Source organism: Artemia sp. Qi Xiang Cuo, chromosome 5, assembly GCF_049724085.1.
Source record: "Artemia sp. Qi Xiang Cuo chromosome 5, ASM4972408v1, whole genome shotgun sequence".
Classification (NCBI taxonomy): Eukaryota; Metazoa; Arthropoda; class Branchiopoda; order Anostraca; family Artemiidae; genus Artemia; species Artemia sp. Qi Xiang Cuo.
The window spans coordinates 39,492,547-39,512,068 of NC_142798.1; the positions used below are offsets into that span (position 1 = coordinate 39,492,547).

The 19,522-nt window shown below is 35.7% G+C and overlaps 1 protein-coding gene across 1 annotated transcript in view; it reads left to right on the top strand.

Moving 5' to 3' along the window:
* The window catches only part of LOC148952125 (serine/threonine-protein phosphatase 2B catalytic subunit 2-like), a 135,115-nt gene that overhangs the window by 20,929 nt on the left and 94,664 nt on the right, over positions 1 to 19,522 (top strand). Inside the window, exons 3-4 of the mRNA XM_089088852.1 lie at positions 4,252 to 4,376; positions 6,982 to 7,093. Coding sequence (XP_088944978.1) covers positions 4,252 to 4,376; positions 6,982 to 7,093 — 237 coding nt within the window. The remainder of the gene's footprint in view (positions 1 to 4,251; positions 4,377 to 6,981; positions 7,094 to 19,522) is intronic.

Sequence of the window (19,522 nt, forward strand, 5' to 3'; positions counted from 1 at the left end):
CGACTCTTCGTGAGCCTTTAGACAAAAATAGAAGGATGTTTTACAAAAATTAATCTCTAATCTCCCTTTAATTCCAGGAATATTTTTGGATAAAAATTGCAATTTACTTATTTATTTATAACCCACAAACCAACATTCGAAATGACATTGTAGAGCAATGGAAAATATGAACGAAAAAAAATAAGTACGAAACAATAATCATGGATACCAATAATCGTTAAACAACAATGTTAATAATAGTTACGGAATATCAATACAAAAACAAAAAGTTTAACCAATATCACAATTGAAAAAACGGTGGCCGGCGTTTACCCCCCTCCCCCCTCTGAAAATACCCCACTTGAGTGAGTGGCGTAAAATACACACGTACCGGAATTTTTCATGGAGAGAGAGAGCCGGATGTCCCGGTATTATTTTGAAACGATCAGAAATTAAATTAAAAAAATAAGTTTTTTCGACTGGAAGTAAAGAGCAGCGTACAACCTTGAAACGTACAGAAACTATTACATGTGCTAATGTAGCTACCCCCTCCACATGACCTTACTCTTTATGCTGCAGTTTTGCCTACTTGTTACAATTCGTTAAGAAGAGTTCTTTAAATAGATTAGCCGTTTAATTAGAACAATAAGCTTTGTTTTAAAATTCTATGTAAAACAAACTTTAACGTAAAGAGCCAGGTCTTGAGGAGGAGGCACTCCCCTTCATATACGTAATAACGTTTACGTTTTAAGGTTTATAAACGTAATCAATGTTTTAAGGTTTGATGTTGCTCCTTACTTTCAGTTGAAAAGCTTGTTTTTTTCTTATTTAATTACTTACAGATAGTATTTGTTAATGGGAAACATATTTTTAAAGAAAAGTAAATAGCCTCATTAAACCAAAAATGAGCAGAAATAATGTAAATCTTCAAAGTAAAAACTATGGAGTCTAATAGAAAAAAAAAATTAAAAGATATAAAATATTTCTTTTTCTATGAAAAATACTGTGTAAAAAAAAATGAACGGAAAATAATCTATAAGGAATAGATATCAGAATGTGTATATCAAACTGGCAATAGGCGGTTATTTTTTTTATTTTTTTTTAGTAAAGTGCAAATTATGTTCTGGTCTTTAGAAGACATGGATGTTGTCAGCCATACTCCTTTTAATTTTTGCTGTTTTTTTTTTATATTTAATTTCTGATCGTTTTTAAATAATACCGGGAAATCCGGCTCTCTCTCCATGAAAAATTTCGGTACTTGTGCATTATACGCCACTCACTCAGATTTACGATGCGTAAAACTCGATAATAAACTTTTTTTCTTTACTTTAGAAACAGATTTGGGCTATATATTTGCACATTAGGGGGGGGGGGGTAAAATATACCGGGTCCCTGTATGCAAAATGTGTTAAGTAAGAATTGTTTCCTGACTTCAAATTGTCCAAATACTTTACCCCCCCCCCCCTTATATGCAAATATATAGACCAAATTATATATTTCCCATATATTATGTCACTTGTCTTTGTCTTGTCTCGCGCTAAGCTGAAAGAAACTAACAAAGAAACCGCTTTGTTCTCGAGTTTTACACAGCATAAACTTGAGTGAGTGGCGTATAATACATAAGTACCAAAATTCCTTCCCCCTACGGAAAATTAAAAAACAAAACTAAAAAAAAAATCAAATTTGGAAGCCTTATTTTCCGGGGGGGGGGGTGAACGCCTAGAACTGAAAAAACAGCCTGGGGTTTCAGTAATAGGAACAACATTATTAGTATTCATAATCATTTTGGATACCACACTAGCCAGTCTTATTCAAGCATCAATGGCATCGTAACGGGATACAATGTTTCTATTTTTAAAACGGCTGGGTAAATACATAAGATATTTGTAACATCTAAGGTAGCCGCTTCTAAGTCTCTGTAAATCTTTTTTCCTCAATAGATGGTGAAATCCGGTTAGGAAATTTACTCCTGGAGCGCAAAAACTATTATAAAGCCGGGATAAACCCTTACAGTTATAAGGCCCTCTATTTGGAGATATCTCACTAGATGACACACGAATATTTCTTTACGCATTTGTAACCAACTCGGAGCAAATTTCGAAAATTGATGGGCAAAACGATACATCATGCCACTTGACATCAACCGAACAAGGTAATGAAATTGAATCTAGGTTTAGTAGAGATACAGAAATTCTACTATTAAGGCACACAAACTCAAACTTTCCCATATTTACAAATAGGCCAATATCACTTAGATATGTGAAGCAAAAGGAAAATGCTAAACAGAAAAAACATCCAACCTAAACACATTCATACAGAAAAAAAACATCCCGAAATAAAACCAATCCAAACTAGGTACAGTTGGCAAGGGAACTTATCACAATATTTCTTATATATTGCATTGTGAGAAATATTGTCGGGATATTGTCCCGCAACGGGACAATATCCCGTTACGGTATATTGTATCCCGTAACGGGATACACTATTTCTATTTTTAAAGCGGCTGGGCAGAAACATCAGATATTTGTAATATCTAAGGTTTTTATCGTTCTTATCACTGTCCCATCATTTGGCTTGGCTAATATTCGACCTTGATACGACCAAGCATTTCGTGGACTAAACTTGTTTTTAGCAGCATTAAGGATGTCTCTGTAATGCTTTGTCGGAGACTCTGCAACGGACATTCCACTAGTGGCTAGCTTGGTTTCAGCCTTGAAGACATTCCTAGCAAAGTCTTTACTCGAAAACTTGACAATAACCGGAACAACCCTTGGTGATTGAGAAGAATCTGCCGCAACACCATTTAGTCTCAGGATGTATACATTTGTGATTTTAGCTGTGGTAATTTCTAGCAGATATACTCTGGCTAATGATATTCAATACAGCTGATCGAGTATCCATATCCGACGATCAAGTAACATTAGGCTATATAGCAAGGATTCTTGTTCACAATGATCCAATTTGGTCTCAATTCTATTGATTTGTTCTTCTAAGTTTCCAACTTGACTTCTCAGTGCCTTCAACACTTGTTCAAGTTGTTGGAACTCCGGGTTAAATTCAAGCATAATCGCATCATACACTTGACTCACAATAAGCTCAGTTGATTCCCGAAATGAGCTTGAACTAGAGAATTTTTCTGAAATCCTTTGTCTCCATGCTGTCCATCAAGTCGTTTTTTTTTTTATACAATTCAGCTTGAGTCGAAACAAGCTGTCGGCGAATCAGGCCAGTGCTTCTTGGCGGTGTCGAGTCTTTAGATTTGTCTTTGAAAAGGACTTTAAGTGCAAGTTATGTATTAGACAATTTTTGAAAAATATCAGGATCAGTGACATTAAAACGTTTCGTTAAAACTTTTTTTTGCAGCAGGAGTAGATGAGTTCTCAACAGTAGGATCATAAACTAGGATATTAGCATCAACAAGCCGAACTCGTCATGGGATCCATAACAGAATACTATATAAACGTACTTGTCGCGTGAATTTTTAGTAGTCTTTATAATTCTAACTGGCCAAAGAGGAAAGTCCTTAGATTTCGCAAGAGCAACATCGAACTGTTTGAATGGCATGATTATTAAAGCTAGATAAACAGAGCAAAAACTTATCTTTAAGTAAAGGCTGAGTCTCACGAGAACAACCAAGAACCAAATCCAATTTTTGTCAGGTCAGCTCATCTGCATTACACAATTCTGAAAAGGTCCTATAAGTATATCCACTAAATATCAAATTAATCCTTTAAATATGTGGGTGGCAAGGATTAGATCAGATTTAATCAGTAGCCAGAAAAAGTATAATATCTCGGTCACTGAATAATTGTTTTCAGTATTTTTACAATACACAAAAGTTTTCTCCTTATTTCGTAACTACTAAATGAATTCATTGTCTAAATAATCCAGAATATGATCCTTTTTCAACACTGGCTCAAAACTGATATTAATCGTTTTTCAAAGCATTGATAGGTCTTGACGAGTCGAAGACTATATGAAGACTTCCTTTATTAGTGGTTGAGTCAGTTCCCAATTGGCTGTTCTATATTGACGATGCTATCGTACTTCATAAAAATTGTACCTTTCGCCAATTGAGATTAGTGTTAAGGATGTTCGGGCTAGAACTGCACATTGTAGTGGTGACAGTCCTTAATAAAAAAAAAATAATGAAGATGAATCAACTGAGTTGGAATCAGCGAGACTTTTTATTATGGTACAATAATTGCCTCCACCCCTATGTTTTTCAGTAGCATATTTACCTTGCTAATGATGTATTTTTTCAACTTTTAGTATGTGGTGATATCCATGGTCAGTTTTATGACCTGATGAAGTTGTTTGAAGTCGGGGGATTGCCTGCCACTACAAAGTACCTTTTTCTTGGGGATTATGTAGATCGAGGTTATTTTTCTATTGAGGTAAGCTAAATCATATTAGTAGACTCTTTGCCACTTATAGGTCTATATATTCATAGTCTATAGTTTGTCCTGCTGTTCTGAAATGAATTCTTTTTTATAATGTTGAATATATTCTGAAAGTATTTAATAAAAAATAAATAAATAAAAGAAGATAAAAAGTCCAAAAATGATCCATGTCAATAAGAAAAGGAAAATAAAATAGTGTCATTTTGAAACAAGTCTTCAGGATTGGATCAAACGTGAAATAGGCAAGAAAGAGGTAAAAAATGTACAAACAATGAGAATGAAACAAACGACTCTTCATATGAAAATTTGCATGCTATAGAGTAGCGGCCAATCTATGGCCTGCTTAATATATGCGGTTGGTAGTATTCTCACTTGCGCCCCGCTATTTTTTCCTCCAAAATTAATGAAAAATAAAAAAATTGGCTCGGAAAACAAAATAAAAGAAAATCGAATTAGTACCGTACGAAAATTGTGGCTCTGATAATAATCTGAGATCGCTGATCTGGACCTTACCAGCCCACTTGCCAGAAGGCCTTTGTGTTCAATAATACTTTGCATCATACTATATGTCGCATTCCATCTTGTGGGTAAACCCCGTTCTAGGTACTTGCATTGTTCATATCTTGATGACATAGGAGGCAGATCATCAGCATCAAACCTCATCTAAATCACAAAATCTTTTAAGGAATTCATTGCTATTTTAAATTTTAATTTTTTCGAAAAGGCTGTTGGGAAGACAAAGAATTTGTATTTAAGTTTATAGTTCTTCCATTTTGTACATCCTTCCATGTACGCATGTATAAAAAACATTTTGGGTGGGGGCGGGGGGAGTCTTGTTACTGAAAAAAATGTTCCACCTTGCTTTCAGGCCTTTGTAGAATAGCTGCATTCTTATATATGGTAAAACATTTATAAATAAGGCATTTGAGGAATATCATAGCTAGTTGAAACTCGTTTTGATCAGAAAATATTACATTGTTGCAAAGAGGACAGAAAAAAGTGAATTATAATCTAAAGTCCATAGTTGACGAGTAGGTTCAAAAACATTTTGAGATTATCCAAATTTTTTGCATATACCATTAGATAGTAGATTTTTGCATAATATTTGTTTCTCAATAATCTCAGAAAATTATTCGGCGCTTAAAGTTTTCGGTGGTGGGCCACCCCCGCCCGGATCGGCGGCGGCGCGCTGAAGCCTGTTAGGCTGCGGCAGGCTATAAGATTTTCAGCGGCGCGCCGCCTGTTTTCGGCGCGGCTTCGGGAACTAAGTATGAGGAGAAAAGGCAAAATTTGGGTATAAGCCTTTATGTTTTTTTTTTCATGAAAATGACTTTTTTTCCTTCTGTGGTAACAAAAAAATAAATAAAATCAATTTTAGAAACGGCCTAGTATAGAAAAAATGGTCGTAGGTTGTGGTGAAGGGCTCAATTGCATATCAAAAGTTCTAGCATTCTCTTTGTTACCAAAACTGGCCCTGGTCCCAATTCATAAGAACATCCCATACGAACAGAGCTTCGTAGTCAACACAATAGCTTTGCCTCAGTAGAGAGCAATTCTGCCATGGCAGAAACTTGGCAGTTTCTGTGTTGAGTAATCATACAGAACGGATGGTCCTAGTAAGTTTAAGAGCCCGTTCAATTAGAAATGATCAGTTTTCTGCCCTTTTCATGGGCCGAAACCAATATAGAGGCTACCTGCATCTCTCTTCAATGCCTCACGGGCCTCTGTTTGTCCTCGCAGCCCCACGTGACTTTGAATCGAAATTTCAAGACTGCCCTTTAAACACAACCGTTGAGAGGTAAAAAAATATGTCTCATGGGCGACATGATAAGTATACAGTCAGGGGTAAGGGCCAAAGTCTTTGCAAATAGCCGAATGAAGTCTTCGTTTTAAATTGTGTTGTTGACTAATCTTGGGCCCATTTTCGAGAGGATTTTAGCGCTATATGTGTATTTAGTAATTTCAAAAACTAACTATGATGTACCTCAACCATTAAAAGCCAACTCTGATGGAATTCTGTGAAGTAACTGGGAAGTATGCACTTATTATATTTTCGTTTAAGACTATCGTCTGATAATGAATAGCCCCCAAATGGTTCTGGATCAGTCTCTTTTACCAAAATCTGTTCATTATTTTGATTTAAGCAAGGTATAACGTGCATCTTTCTACTAAGGTTTATCTAATAAGTGTCTGTTTTAAATGGACTTTTTGCATAATTTAGGGCCCTTGTTAAGACTGCATAGATTATGTTGGGCCAAAACTGTTTTTTTGGTCTTCTTGGCTGATCTTCAAAACGGTTATCTTAAAATGTTGATCGAATAGAACACTCGATAGGACTCTAGCGGCGCTTGGGGCATGAAAGGGTAGATAAATGCCTACCGAGCGGTTTCGACCCTTACCCTACAGCATCTTTAGGAAGTCAGTGCTACTGCTGTCATTCATCAATCTATGCATACATAACACAATATCCATGATGATAGAATTTTGTAGGCGCATTCATGCTTGGTGTGCGCAAATTTCCGAAGGATTGAACTTAATTTACCTTATGTATTGGGCCTTTTATATAGCACACGTTATATACACAATCTATAATTTTCAGTGCGTATTATACCTGTGGACATTGAAGATATGCTATCCAACCACACTGTTCCTGTTAAGAGGAAATCACGAATGCAGACACCTCACGGAATATTTCACCTTTAAGCAGGAATGTAAGGAGGTTTGCTGTTTTTGTAATGACGAGTTGCATGTCACCACTAATTTAGAAATTTTTCTTGAACTGAGTTGACCGGATACATATCTGCCTTACTTTCAGATAAACTAAGTTTTAAAAGCTTTTTTCGAAAGCCTCATTCTCGCTGTCAGTTTCTTTTTTTTTCAGTTTGGGTCAATTTAATGATGTACTTTAGATTCCCCACTTATTATTTTTATGATGTTATAGTTCCTGCAAATAAACCTAGCGAATAATCTGTAAAAGATTGAAATAAACTATACACGTTTCGATAAAATACCAATTAACATATTCCGCTTTCTTTCTTTTATCCACACCAAGGATTGTCCTCTAGTTTTTGGTATAGTCTTTAATCGTTTATTATTTCAATTGAGCTTTGTTTATGGATATTGCTTTTCATTTTATTAACAATTCTGTCAAGCCTATTTCTCATTCTGTGTAGAACATAAATATGTACCAGCATCAATCACCTAGTCTAGTAAGCCGATAGGAACAGAAATTCTAATTTAATAATCAAGAAAATTGTCATCTCACTCTCGAAAATTCGAGGATATTGCAGGCACTGAGTACTAATTCGAATATGTTGCAGGTTCTAAGAAACAAAGGTTGGGTTTATTAGTTGTAGTTGTTTTTTTGTTTTTTTTAGCAGTAACCTTTGAATATTGCGAAAGAGCGCTTTCGAACAGAAATTTGGGGTTGCAGTGCCTTTTTCAGTAACAAAAGTTGGTAATAAGCAAGCTTAGAAACTTTTAATTGTCACTTGGTGGAAATCAAGGATGATTTATGAAAAATATTGGCTTAACGCTATTTGATTGTTGAAATTCTTTATAACAATTAACAATGTCTGTAAACTTAAATTGCAGCCAAGCCGGGGGAGGGGACTCAGGATCCTTCGCTATTAAAAGCTCAACTTTTCGTGGGGATTCCTTCCGAACAATCTTGAGATTAGTCGAAAGAGGAGCAAACTTCTCTGTGTGTGGAAAATAGGGGGGGGGGGCTACGGTCCCACTTCTTACCCTCCAATACTGCAGTTTGGAAATCCTTGAATGAATATAATTTCAAGAAGGTGTGGCCTATTCAATTCATGATATCCATTCCTATTCCAATTCATTTGCTATCCAATAGCTAAATATACTGTTAAGTAACCACAATGTATGCAATTTTCGTAATATTTGAGAAGGAATCAAAGCCAGATATTTTGCGTGTCTCTGTCAAATTTTCTTGTTTTCATAAGAATAGAAAATTTAATAAAAATAGTTAATATACAAAAGAGCATTGTTGCCGTTTATAGACACTCTACCGCTGTTCTACTATGATGTATCGTAGTCAATGCAATTAAATATTTTAATCCGTTTATCAAACATAAATAATATTTTGCTTTATTTGCAAAACTTTTTATTGTCACGAATTAGGTTTTATTTGCTACACAACTTAGTATCATGGATTAGGCTTTATATGCTAGAGTAGGCTATTTATCCAAGAAATATCCGAACTGAGGTAGACAAGGTAACCCAACTGCCAAACTTCAAATAATATTCACATATATAAGTATACTGTCTTGGTATTGGATTTTGAGGAGAAAGATTGGACTGTCTTGGCATTGTGTTTTCAGTAAAGCGCGTATTCTGTCACAATAGGGAAGAAAACTTATGAATGAGGCAGTCTACTCTAAACCCTGAATAATTTCTTCATGTTGCACGTTTAAATCTCGCGACTTACTATATTTTTGAAAAACCAGTTGTTTTGTTTTTTTCATACAATTTTGACAGGGATAGGAAGTCTCGTAGAAATGTCTTTCACAAAATGATTTTTAAAGCAGTTTGCTTGTTTGCCCGTTGCTAAGTAACTGATAGGGTTTATGGAATAATCCAGTACTGTAAAGTATTTAACGGGAGGGTGTCTTTGCTCCTCATAGGCAATTTTATGTGGTTTTTTCCGGTATATGTCTCTCAGGCATAGGGTTGTGAACTTCCTTTGGGTGGTATATATTTCGCTCGTTATAGATTTATGATGTTCCTTCAAATTTTATTCACATGCATGAAAGTAAATACTAGTTTTAGTAATATAGATTGGGCAGTACAGCATTCACAAAATGGCTTAATTCACTTCTAATTTGGTCACCAATTTAAACTTTCAAAAGATATGAGAGAAGAGCCGGGAAATATGCAAAACTCATCAAACCTGAGAACCAAAAAAATCAATAAGATTTCCCCTAAATAAGTTTTTTTTTTCAAAATTTAGGCAGGAGTTAGGGGGCAACAAATATAAGTGATACCTGTCTCCCCTCACTCTACTCCCAATTAATGCTACTATATATTATGTACTGCGACAGAACGGTTGTAGCCTAGCTGGATCATATATGCACATATGTTTAGAAATATTTACATTTGGTTATGTTTGTGCCAAACTAATGAATCAATGTAAAATAAACAACAAATGGATGTGAAAATGGGGAGCAAGATAGTAGTCTCTCTTACAAAACTTACCTTCCTCCTAGAAAAATTAACTTAAGTGAGTGTGAAGCCAAATTCTGGCAAAACTGGAAAAATTGTTTCCTCCTCCCTGAAAACCCCCAAACTATACTCATAAATCTACAGTAAAATTTGTAAAATTCCTTTCAATGCCTAAAATACAGTGTGATTTCAGAAAAACAATTCTGTTAAGACTTTTTCTTGTTACCAAGAAAAACTAAAAAGGAATATATTAGGAAAATATTTCCATAGTTTTCTGATCCCATGGCACTGAGAACAGTGTTTGGGATACTTGGAACAGTTTAAGCAACACTGGGAACAGTAATTTTGCATGTCTACGTAATTTCACAATAAAAAAAATTTCGACCACTGTTCAGGTAAAAAACAAAACCAAAAGGTATTACTTTTCCTTGTCTCCATGATAAGCCTAACAACCGATTCAGACACATAGTATTGGCAAACAAGATTTGAGAGTAAATTAGTGTTGATACACGTCTTTTAAATCAAGTTATTTTCATTTCAGTTTTACGCTTCTGTAATACACGTGTTGATAAATTTTGGCTTTTTTTATCTGCAAGTGTGATTGCGGTCCGGGTCATGCATCAAACCTGCTTCAAAAACATAATTTGGTTCTCGATATTTTCGCACCATTTCCTAATTGCACCAAATCCAAATAAATTTAAAAATTAGTGAAAGTTATTTTTGGTATCCTTCATACAGGGATTTCACTGTTAATACAGCAAATATTTTGAAAAGTGTTTTACTATGTCGTAAACTAACCTCGGGAAAAAAAAATTTGGGGTACCGTTTAGAAGATATATACCGGTTTTCCCATTTGATTACGCTGGGCAATCTAAGCTTTTTTCTCTTTTTTTCATGGAATTAGTTTGACTGATAGCTGTTTTATTCGATCTAAAATTGCTAGAAGTACTCTAGAACGTCTTTTGGGCTCATTTGTTTCCCTTGGATGTACGAGAAAGGATAGAAGTTCCTCTTAATTTCATTAGCTTTTGTTCCTCTCCATCTTTCCGACTGAATTTGAATTATCTTTTTCTTACTGCACTTGAACTCTCTCTGCAAACACAAGGGCTCAACATTTTCAATAATACATTGATTCCACTAAAGAAACCTTTCTCCAAAAAGCTTTTTAAAACCTTCTTACTCTCTTGCTCTCTATCTTTCTCTCTCTCCTTTTGTTCTCCTTTTTGAACTGTGACCAACTATTGATTGGTCTCCTTTAGAATTATCCTGTAAGTGTTGCTTTTAGCAAAGCAGAATAAATAAAGGGGGATCTCGGTAGCTATTCAAATATAATTTGTATTGTAAGGGAACAGGTTGGTAAACTGTAATTCTATTAGAATTTCATTAGTAACATTTCGGTCACATATGCAATTTTTTCGGGGAAAAATAAAAGTTCAAATAGGGATAAAATCCTTTTAATAGACAGTGATTTTCACAAACAGTGACAAAATTTGACCAAAAATACTAGATATTTCGGTCACATATGCAATTTTTTTACTACTGATGACAGTCACTGCATATGTAACTAAAATATTTTGTATTTTTTTTGAAATTTTATCACTGATTGTAAAACATTGTCTATTAAAAAGGGTTTTATCCCTATTTGAACTATTATTTATCGTCTTGGAAAGGCAGTGGCGTCTTCGAAATTATCTATTGCATCGGGTAAGCTGGAAATTATGGCATGCGAGCCAGGAGCGGTCTTGAGACCTTTGACATTTTATACAAATAAAATTTGAAGTCGATATTGAATCACTATTAGCACTTACTACCTCCTCTCAATATACTCGATTAAAATTTCCATGTAAATTAAGCCAATTTTTACAGTCTACGTGACATGTTTAAAAAACACACAAGAATTCTCTATTTAGCAAGCGGGTTGCGATCAAATTTGACAAAATTCGACTTAAATTGTTGCCTGCGATAATTTTTTTCAAAAGTGGTGGCATTTTTACGGCTTTGTTCGAAAATGCCACCACGATTGCGAATTTGACTTTTTGTAAGAAATAGGTGTAATAGACATATTTAAAAGGGAGAATTGATGCAGAAGATCAATAGCATATTGAGGCTAAAAAGACCGGAATCATCCGGCTCTTCGAAATGTTACGCTATTGTATCTCAATGCCATCTAGGTTGGATGTCTGCTTTGAAGTATGTTCAGAAATATTTTGGGATTATAATAATTTGAATGAATAATGGTATGTTGATCTATTTTGAAAAAAAAAAAAAATACTCTTTAAAAGATTGAGATTGACATTCCTGCTTTAGTCTTATCCGCATTACGATGTCTATAAGTTTCCGTTGGTGTATCATTAGCTCAATCTGTCGATAATTAATTAAAACGTTTTCCAAAAGAGAAGTTTTTCAAAGAAAAATGAAGATTAACATTAAAGTCCGAGACGAGCAGAAAAAAAAAGTAATTTAATAATTCAAATTAAAACGAACAGAAATTTATATGAGTGTATAAATGAAAGCCAAAACGAACAGAAATTAAAATGAATAAATACAATAAACACAAAGGTAACACATATTGCTATAGATGAATCAATGAATCCAAAAACGAACAGAAAATACCAGAGCCAGGAGTAGGGCTACCGCCCCTTAAATAGTCTAAGGACAGCGGGTTATTTGCTTTTTACCAAAAAATATTTGTATTTCGATCTCTGTGTTGTTTATTTGTTGTAATATCAACAACAACACAGCGACAAAATGATATCACAAGACCGATAATGGTATACAAATAAGAATTGTGCTATCCCCTCTCAGTCCCTCTAAGTGTCATTCGTGTTTTATTGAAGACAATATGTATTTTGAACAGTGTTGTTTTATTTATCAAGAAATTGACAGAAAAAAAGAAAAATCACCTTAATAAACAAGATTACTGGAAAGAACTAGCGAAAGTGAACTAATTGTTTAATATATAATGATAGTAATGCCCCGAAGTATCAGCCATTTTTGTTTTCCTATATTGTAATTATAAACAGAAAATGTTTTGAATATGTTTTGTCGTATGAACAAGATAGGAAAGGAAATAATAAATGGAAAAAAAAGGAGAGAAAACGAGGATTTTGTCAGCCAGTGGCAAAATATGAAGACGAAGAACAAGCAAATATTTCGACAAGGACGTCCGCCACGTCTTCTTCAGTGCTAAAAAATAAAAATATGCAGGGCCATGGCAGAATCAAAGTTGTCATTTTTATTTTCGAATCTCAGGGACTTGTGTATTGCAATTTTGTGTTAAGTCCCTGAGATTCGAAAATAAAAATGACAACTTTTCAATGAAAAATTGATTAGCTATCTTAGAATTTTCATTCCCAGTCACTGTAATCCTCTTTAGGCCAAAAAATGATGTTTTGTGCCACAAAATGGTCAATAACGCTATTCTGCTGTGGTTTGGCAAGGTGAGGGTTGAAAACTTGTAAGTGGGTTTTTAGATCATAAAAAATCAGTTAGTTATCTTATAATTTTCATTCTCTGATGTTTTGACTCTCTTTGCGTGAAAATTGATGTTTCCTGGCAGAAAATGCCACTTGCTGTTGTATGATCTCTTTTGCTACTTTAAAAAAGCACTAGATATGAAAATTTCCTTTTCAAATGAGTCCTCTCCCACTTTCCTATGATCACTGGTCTGATACGATCATGGAGAAAAAGGAAGAAAAAAAAAAAAAATGTCAGTGCTTCCCACGCCAAAAAGAGGTTTTTCTTGTTGTTTAAGGTGAGGAGCTGTAATCATCCTGTATTGGGTTTTGATTATGGTGATCCCAGTGGTAGTCCAGGAGCCACTAAAGCGTATCTCGTTTTTTTGTGAGTTGAGGTGGTCAGAAAGACACAGTCAGTTTGATAATAGTTTCCGACTATATCGACCACGCTGAATCCGAATATGGTTGGTGGCAAAGTTGGAGATCACGGCTTGACATTATAAAAGCCAAAAAACACCCTTTTTAGCCCTATAAAACGTGTACAGACTGTTAATTTTTTTTCTAAGGTTGTACCACTCCGATTTAGTGGCACGACATCTCATTGTGGTCCTAATGTAGTCGTCTCATAATATTTTATGAATATGTTAAACTTTTTCAGATATCTAATATAGCCCAGGAGCTACAAGCTAACATTTATTAATTTCCCCCAAAAATCTCAAAATTCAAAGGTTCATTTTCAACTAAACCACGTTATCTCGGACCTTTCTATAATTTTTTTGTTTTACATTCTTTTCCAGAGTTTATCCTTTGTATTTAAAATCACATTGCCGTAGAGTTCAAAGCTTAAATTATTTGGCTAAGCCGTCAAAAATTTTTTGAAAAAGTATAGGCCAAAAAATATATACAAAAATACATTTTTCCAAAATGATGATGTGACACATCTTTTATGCTAGAATTTAACGCCAAATCCGAATATGAACTTTACTTTTCAACCAAATTTCAACATTTTTTTTTTTTTTTTGTCTTAATTCAAAATGTATTTACAATGCTGACTGATTTTGAGTTTATCTGCTGATAATAATGGGACAGTGACAGTCTAAGCCAATTCTAATAGTCTAACAAATTCTAAGCCAAGAACCTGCCCTTGTCATCTTCAAAGATTGCCCTCTATTAAGCCAACCTTTCAGTATAGTTGTGAAAGATTAAGTGATTGTGAGTGTTTGAAAACCTTGTTTATGTCACGTGTGCAGTGGGCAACAGCCCGGAAGCACTATCAATAACAAAAAATATTTCGTGAACTCTGTTGCTGATTAAACTTGAGGTTGGTATTGTGATTGAGAAGATGTACTGTTAGTGGTTAGAGCTAAGAATAGGAACTGAACGACGCTTAATGCCTGCCTTATGTAACTATATAATGTAATGGACAGGTAGGCTAAATAACCCTCAGATTGCTGGAAATCATTAACAGGCTTCCAGATCAAGACTAAAGGCCATGTTAGAATTTAGAATGATTTTTTATCTCAAACTGTCTGAAGAACATATTGCGACATTTCTATGCAGATTTTGTCTATACTGTAAATACGCTAAGTTATAACAAGGATTTTTTAGGATATATTAGTATTGATGTTACTGACATCACCTTAAGCAAATCTACTAAAAATATGTTATTTTGGATATCCTATGCCAAATGCTGTGTAAATCTATCGTTTGGCATAGCCTACCCTAGCTTGCAGTCAGGGACATTACTTGTCTTATGTACTGCCATCAACATAATGTACTACTTCACCCCTGCAGTAGTACACCCTGGGATTTGTACCTCAGAATTTTAGTACTACATCCCACCATCAGTACTACATTAAACATGGCTTAGGTCCTTCTATGCTATACATGGAGTAGTACGCTTGGTTAGACATAGGTTTCAAATATGGATTAAATTTGGAAACTATGGATTGCGATACAAAGCAGGCCAAACGTTCAACAACCAAGACCGGTAGCAGCTTTTATGCTGAATTGGAAGCTGTTATAAGGATTTTGGTTACTGTTGGCACTAGTCAAGGATCTACGCTTGCCCTACACCCTTGCAATATTTGAAGCAGTAGCTAGTGAACGTATTAAACTTCGATCGGGTACGAAGTCAAGTTTTTTCGAGGTCATTTTCACCTCTGTAAGTTTAGAAAAAGTCAGCATTGCAAAGCGAAATACTTATTAAAACGATTACGGGACCGAGCGTGGCGGTGCATTTCATGCCGTCAATTCGGTTGCAAGTGCCAGATAAAACCGCTGAGGCATTTTCGAAACGAATCCTTGCAAGGCTCTTAAATCGACTCCCAAAATCTACAACCTAGGTGCATATTGTAGTTGTTTGGTATGACGGAGTTATCGACCTTGTAAATATTTCCAGGAGACCTATTGTTCTAAAAGACAGTAGTGGATTTCATGAGTGGAGACGAAATACACTGACGAAGAGTTTTATTTTTACGAAGACCATGGTGCTAGAAAACTGGGATATTTTGCTTAGGCAGTCAGAGAGTAAGGCAAGACTTTTCGAATGTATTTTTGAATTGTGGAGCCATGTCTGTCTTTCTGAATTAAGATTTACCATTTACCTCTCTGGTGGATTCAGTGATAGAATGAAGGTGCTAAAACTGGTCCCATCCAAAGTGACTTTGGATCCGAACCCGGACTACGAAGTGAACTTTTGCAGCCCACATGAAGAAGCAGACACGCGTGTTGCTCTCCATGTTGCCGAATGCTACAGAAATGGATGTTCCCAAGTAATTGTTGAAGCAAATGACACAGACATTGTTGTCATTTTATTACAGAACTATCACGAAATATTCCTCTGCAGGTTTGACCCAGGTTATGAACCCGAGCTCTACGTTCAGTTCTGTGACAAAGTCTTTCCGATCCATAAAATTGTGAATTGAACATCGTGGGCTGTTGTAGAGTCAATAGGGCTGCTATATTGCATTTGTGGGTGTGATACGGTCAGTTTTTTCTTCTCGAAGGGCAAAAAAACATTTGCTACATCTGCTGTTAAATCACAGCTCATTCAAGAAATTGCTGATCTTACTCAGAAAGTGAGGAGTGATATCAAAAACATCATTATGTACGAGCCCAAAATCTTGCGTATCTCTACGAAATTGGTTGTATGGGTATATAGCAAAAAACAGTCCGAATTTGATTCTCTCAATGACCTCCGAATTCATTTATTTCCCAGAAAAAAGAACTTGAACAGCTTACCCCCAACAGATGTTTCTTTCATATATCACATCAAGAGAGCTATACTTCAGTGGAGCATTATTCTTCAGGCTGTGATTCCTAAGCCCTATATCTTCAACCCACTTAAGTTTGGCTGGACCCATGACGACATTTTAGGAGTCAGTCCAGTGACTTCAGCGCTGACCCCCTGGCCTCCATCTGTCAACAATTCTTCAACCTTTTGTTACTGTAAAACTGTGTGTGGTAAAAAGTGCCCTTGTTTGGGGATAAAGCCATGCGACATTCTTTGCGCATGTGGTGCCGACAGCGACGATTCGGACGAGGTTTAGCGGGATTTTTGTTTGTATGTTTGAGAAAAACCGTTGGGAGGTGCGGGAATTGTATTTTGACAGGCTTTACATGTAGCTTTACTTACAGTACTAAAAATAATAAACACTCTTTAATCATGTTACAGGTTTAAGCTTTCAGCTTCTGTCGATCATGGTTCTTCCGTGTCCGTTTACTACCTTGCAAAACTTCGTAGGTTCGTTATAATCTGGATTTACAACTATATTTGCAAGAAAATTAGAGTTTATAGCAAATTAAATAGCATATAGCAACTGAAGTTGAAACACGATGACCAAGTTAACACTACCCTTGGACTCGGCGTCAAAATTTGGCATAAAAACATGTCCTGCAATACCATTTATCAAAACAAAAAAAAATTTTGGCCTACAAATAAGTAATTAGCCTATAACAAACGAAGTTAAGATTGGGCTGCAAAGATAAGTTCATATTCGGACTTGGGCGTTAAATTCTAGCATAAAAGATGTGTCACATCATCATTTTGGACAAATGTATTTTTGCATATATTTTTAGGACTACACTTTTTCAAAAAATTCTAGACGGCTTCACCGAACAGTTTAAGCTTTGCACTTTCGGCAATGTGAAGCTAAATACGAAAGGTAAATTCTGAAAACGAATGAACAACAAAAAATTATTAGAAAGGTCCGAGATACGTGGTTTAGTTGAAAATTAACCTTTGAAATTTGAGATTTTCGGGGAAAATTAGTAAATATTAGCCTATAGCTCCTGGGCTATTCAATATATCGGACAAAATTTAACATATTCTATGAGAAGACCATATTAGGACCAAAATGAGATGTCGCACCACTCAATCGGAGTGGTACAACCTTAGAAAAAAAAACAGTCTGCACACGTTTTATAGGCCTAAAAGAGTGTTTTTTGGATTTTACAAGGTCAAGCCGTGATCTCCAGCTTTGCCACCACCCATATTCGGATTCAGCGTGGTCTATATAGTCGGAAACTATTGTCAAACTGACTGTGTCTTTCTGACCACCTAGTTGTCACATTATAGTGGTCTGGCTCCCGGACTATGGGGTACTTTTTGTTTCGACTCGACGCCATTTTAGGGGGGTTTTATGCTCTTCTTTGAAATTGTTGTCAATTTTTTTTTCGCTATAACCTTTTTACTATGAAAATTCATCGAAATAGTAGTTACCATTCCTGAATCAGCGTCAAGTGGCAATTTCTTTGCCGCCATAAGTTTTTTTAAGTCATTTTTAAAACTTTAGTTACTATGGGCCGTGACTCTCTGTGTACTTGGTGACAGTTTCAAACAAATCAGAAAAAAATTGCTCTTTTTTGGGTGCAACTTAAGCGTGCCCGTGCCTCGAGACTAAATTTTGCTTGAACATTAGGGTCAAATTGGGCAGGGGCTTCTGGTTTTAAGTTCTGTGACGCGTGACGCTAAGGCTAACCAATTTTTTTCCTTTTTGGAATTGGAGCCTCCATGACCCAAGGAGCTTCAAATATAATTGTCAAACCAGTCAAAATTTGTTTTCTGGTCTCATTATTTGGGAACCTATGCCTCCAACGTAAATTTTGTTTGCGTTGAGGGTTCCTTTTCTACAGGTCTAATTTTCAAGTTTGATGGAGAAAAAAGTTTGTTTGCCCTTTGTTGGGCCTCATTTTTGGGGCTAACCCCCCCCCCCTCACCCTAAAAAATATGCGATTTTATTGACCCAGAATAATTGAAGTTTCTAGCCAATCGTCCAGGCAATGTGTGGCAGGACGGTAAAAAAGGCAATAGAGCTTCCAGTTTTGGATCGAATTGTCTTTTCCCAAGCTCCCACGACTACCCCTGCCATGAGAAGTGGTTAGGAAGAAAAAGGAAAGATAAAAAAAAATAGTGTTGCACATTGAAGGTACGGGATATTCACTAACGTAACGCTTCAGTGTTGCCACTGATTGCAAAATAACTGACTGTTTTGTTGTTCATTGTATGAGGCCCACGAGGAATATCCATTTGTTACAAGTTACAATTACAATTACCATTTCTAATTACATTTACTAATTACAAGTGTAATTAGTAATGATATTTAGTAATTGCATTTACTAATTATAAGTTAGTTCTTATGTTGTAACTTCCGTTGAACATGGTGTGCATGTAACTGAACCACAAGCAACTGAACCCCTGTAACTGAACCACCGTGCAACTGAACCCTCGTATAACCGAACCCTCGTGTAACTGAACCACCGGGCAACTGAACCCCATTCAACTAAACCCCCGTGTAGCTCAGCCCCATTTAACTGAACCCCTATGTAACTAAACCCCCATGTAACTAAACCCTCGTGTAACTGAACCTCCGTGCAACTGAACCACCGTACAACTGAACCACCGTCCAACTGAACCACTGTGTAACTGAACCATCTTGCAACTGAACCAACACAAAAAAATACTTCTTGCGGTTGGGTAGTCTTCAATCACTTTTGGCTTATAAAAAAAGAATAGAAATGCCTGGGGATTATCAAACAGTTTCTACCTCCATCCTTCTGTCGTCTCCCCTTTAGAGCTAGTTCTGTATTTATTTGAAGGCGTAATGAGAGCTGAGATGTTTTGGCATCAAAATGCACCCTTTGAGATATCTTCCTGTCTTCCAAGCTACAAAACTATCCGATAACCCCATTGCAGAAGTTTCAGTTCCTTTTTAAGTTTTTTTTATTTGTCTATTGCTTAAAGATAGTATTTGTCATTGGGAAACATAGGACATTTTTTTGTGTGTGGGTTTTCTGGAGGATCTTTCATGAGAAGAAAGTATTTGCACGGAGAGAGGGGCAAAATTTACACATAAATTCCTCTTTTCCACTTCCCTTAGAACTTCTCAATTAAACTAAAAAATAACACGGCTCAAAGAAGATTTTAAAATTTTGAAAACCATAATTTCCGCGAGGGGGGTATTTTCTAGGTGATAAGGTTTCCGTGGGTGGAGGAGG